The sequence below is a fragment of the Piliocolobus tephrosceles genome, chromosome 16 (genome assembly GCF_002776525.5).
Source record: "Piliocolobus tephrosceles isolate RC106 chromosome 16, ASM277652v3, whole genome shotgun sequence".
Classification (NCBI taxonomy): Eukaryota; Metazoa; Chordata; class Mammalia; order Primates; family Cercopithecidae; genus Piliocolobus; species Piliocolobus tephrosceles.
In genome coordinates, this window is record NC_045449.1 from 148046 (window position 1) to 149636 (window position 1591).

A 1591-nucleotide genomic window follows, 5' to 3' on the forward strand; every position below is an offset into this window, starting at 1 on the left:
ACAAACACCACACGCTCTCACACCCACAGCGCGGGGCTTCCCGCTGAAACCTCGGACGCTCCCAGCTGTAGAACCTGCCACCCCTGCATGGGGGAGGGGGCCGGCCGGCAGGCTGTTCCTCCGCTCCTTTCCCCGCTGGGTGGTCAGTTCTTCCTTGACCTCCGGAGAAACCCCTTCCAGTGACCATCCACCCACCCCCATCTGAAAGCACATCTGCCCCAGCCACCCCTTTCCACCACCACCACCCTGACCGTCCACCCATCCCCATCTGAGAACACATCCGCCCTGCCCAGCCCTCCCCACCGCCGCCTGGACACCCTCCCCACCGCCGCCTGGACACCCTCCCCACCGCCGCCTGGACGCCCTACCTCTCTTTGCTCACTGCAGATCTTACACAGCCACAGGGGCCGCTTCTGGCCAGGGGAGGCCTCGATCCCACACTTGGTGCAGACTTTCTACAAGAGAGAGGACATGAGGTTGTAAAGACGGCAGCCGCTTCCTCCGCCACCAAGGGACTCAGGCAACTGTAACGAAGAGACACTTGGCATCTCGTGCTGCAGGACAGAAGGAACCCATCACCCCAAAGGCACAGATCATCTAACACTCCTTAGCCGGCTTTGGACGTAACAGACGGCCCCATCCACGGACCTCCACGATACCGACTCCCCCAGAGTTCGGTTCTGTTAGAGTCACAGCGAGGAAGCTGAGCTTGCTGACATTCACAGCTGCACCGTGTTTGACAGCAAAGAACCGGAAACCACCGAGACGCCCAGCGCCGGGGGAGGGTCCAGGCACACACGACGGCAGATGATCTGGGCTTCACACAGCAGGTCGCGGTGCTACCTGGAAATGGGGCAGGAAACAATGTGCTTCACCAAAGAAACAGACATTCACGTAAAATCGTACCCAAAACTCGCCTGCGGGCCAGACACATCGGAAGACGCAATCGTGAGAAACACTCATAACAACGTGAGCGCTTCCCTCACACCAAGCCCCGCTCAGTGACCCTAGTGCCCCAGTTACGTCAACTTCGGGCCCACGTTACAGGTGAGGAACCTGGAGCTTGGCAGAGCCTGAGGGTGTGCGCAGGTCCACATGGCAACCATGGATTCAGGTCGGACTCTAGAGATATTTTATCATGTTTTCTGGACACAGAAATAGCCAGAATCTAGAATCTACAGTCTGCTGACGTGCTGGGCCATCCAAGACCCCAAGCCCAGGCGCTTCATGAGAACCGGAAAGGGGCTGTGCTTTAAGCAAGGTTGATTAAGCTCATAACTTATAAATACAATTAGTGTTGCTTAAAAACAAGACTATGGGCCGGGCGCGGTGGCTCACGCCTGTAATCCGAGCACTTTGGGAGACCGAGGCGGGTGGATCACAAGGTCAGAAGATCAAGACCATCCTGGCTAACACGGTGAAATCCCGTCTCTACTAAAAATACAAAAAATTAGCCGGGCGAGGTAGCGGGCGCCTGTAGTCCCAGCTACTCGGGAGGCTGAGGCAGGAGAATGGCGTAAATCTGGGAGGTGGAGCTTGCAGTCAGCCGAGATCCGGCCACTGCACTCCAGCCTGGGCAACAGAACGAGAC

At 57.7% G+C, this 1591-nt stretch overlaps 1 protein-coding gene across 1 annotated transcript in view; it reads right to left on the reverse strand.

The window, feature by feature from the left end:
- The window catches only part of LOC111527154 (rab effector Noc2), a 63677-nt gene that overhangs the window by 17156 nt on the left and 44930 nt on the right, over positions 1-1591 (reverse strand). The window contains exon 5 of the mRNA XM_026448357.1: positions 369-455. Coding sequence (XP_026304142.1) covers positions 369-455 — 87 coding nt within the window. The remainder of the gene's footprint in view (positions 1-368; positions 456-1591) is intronic.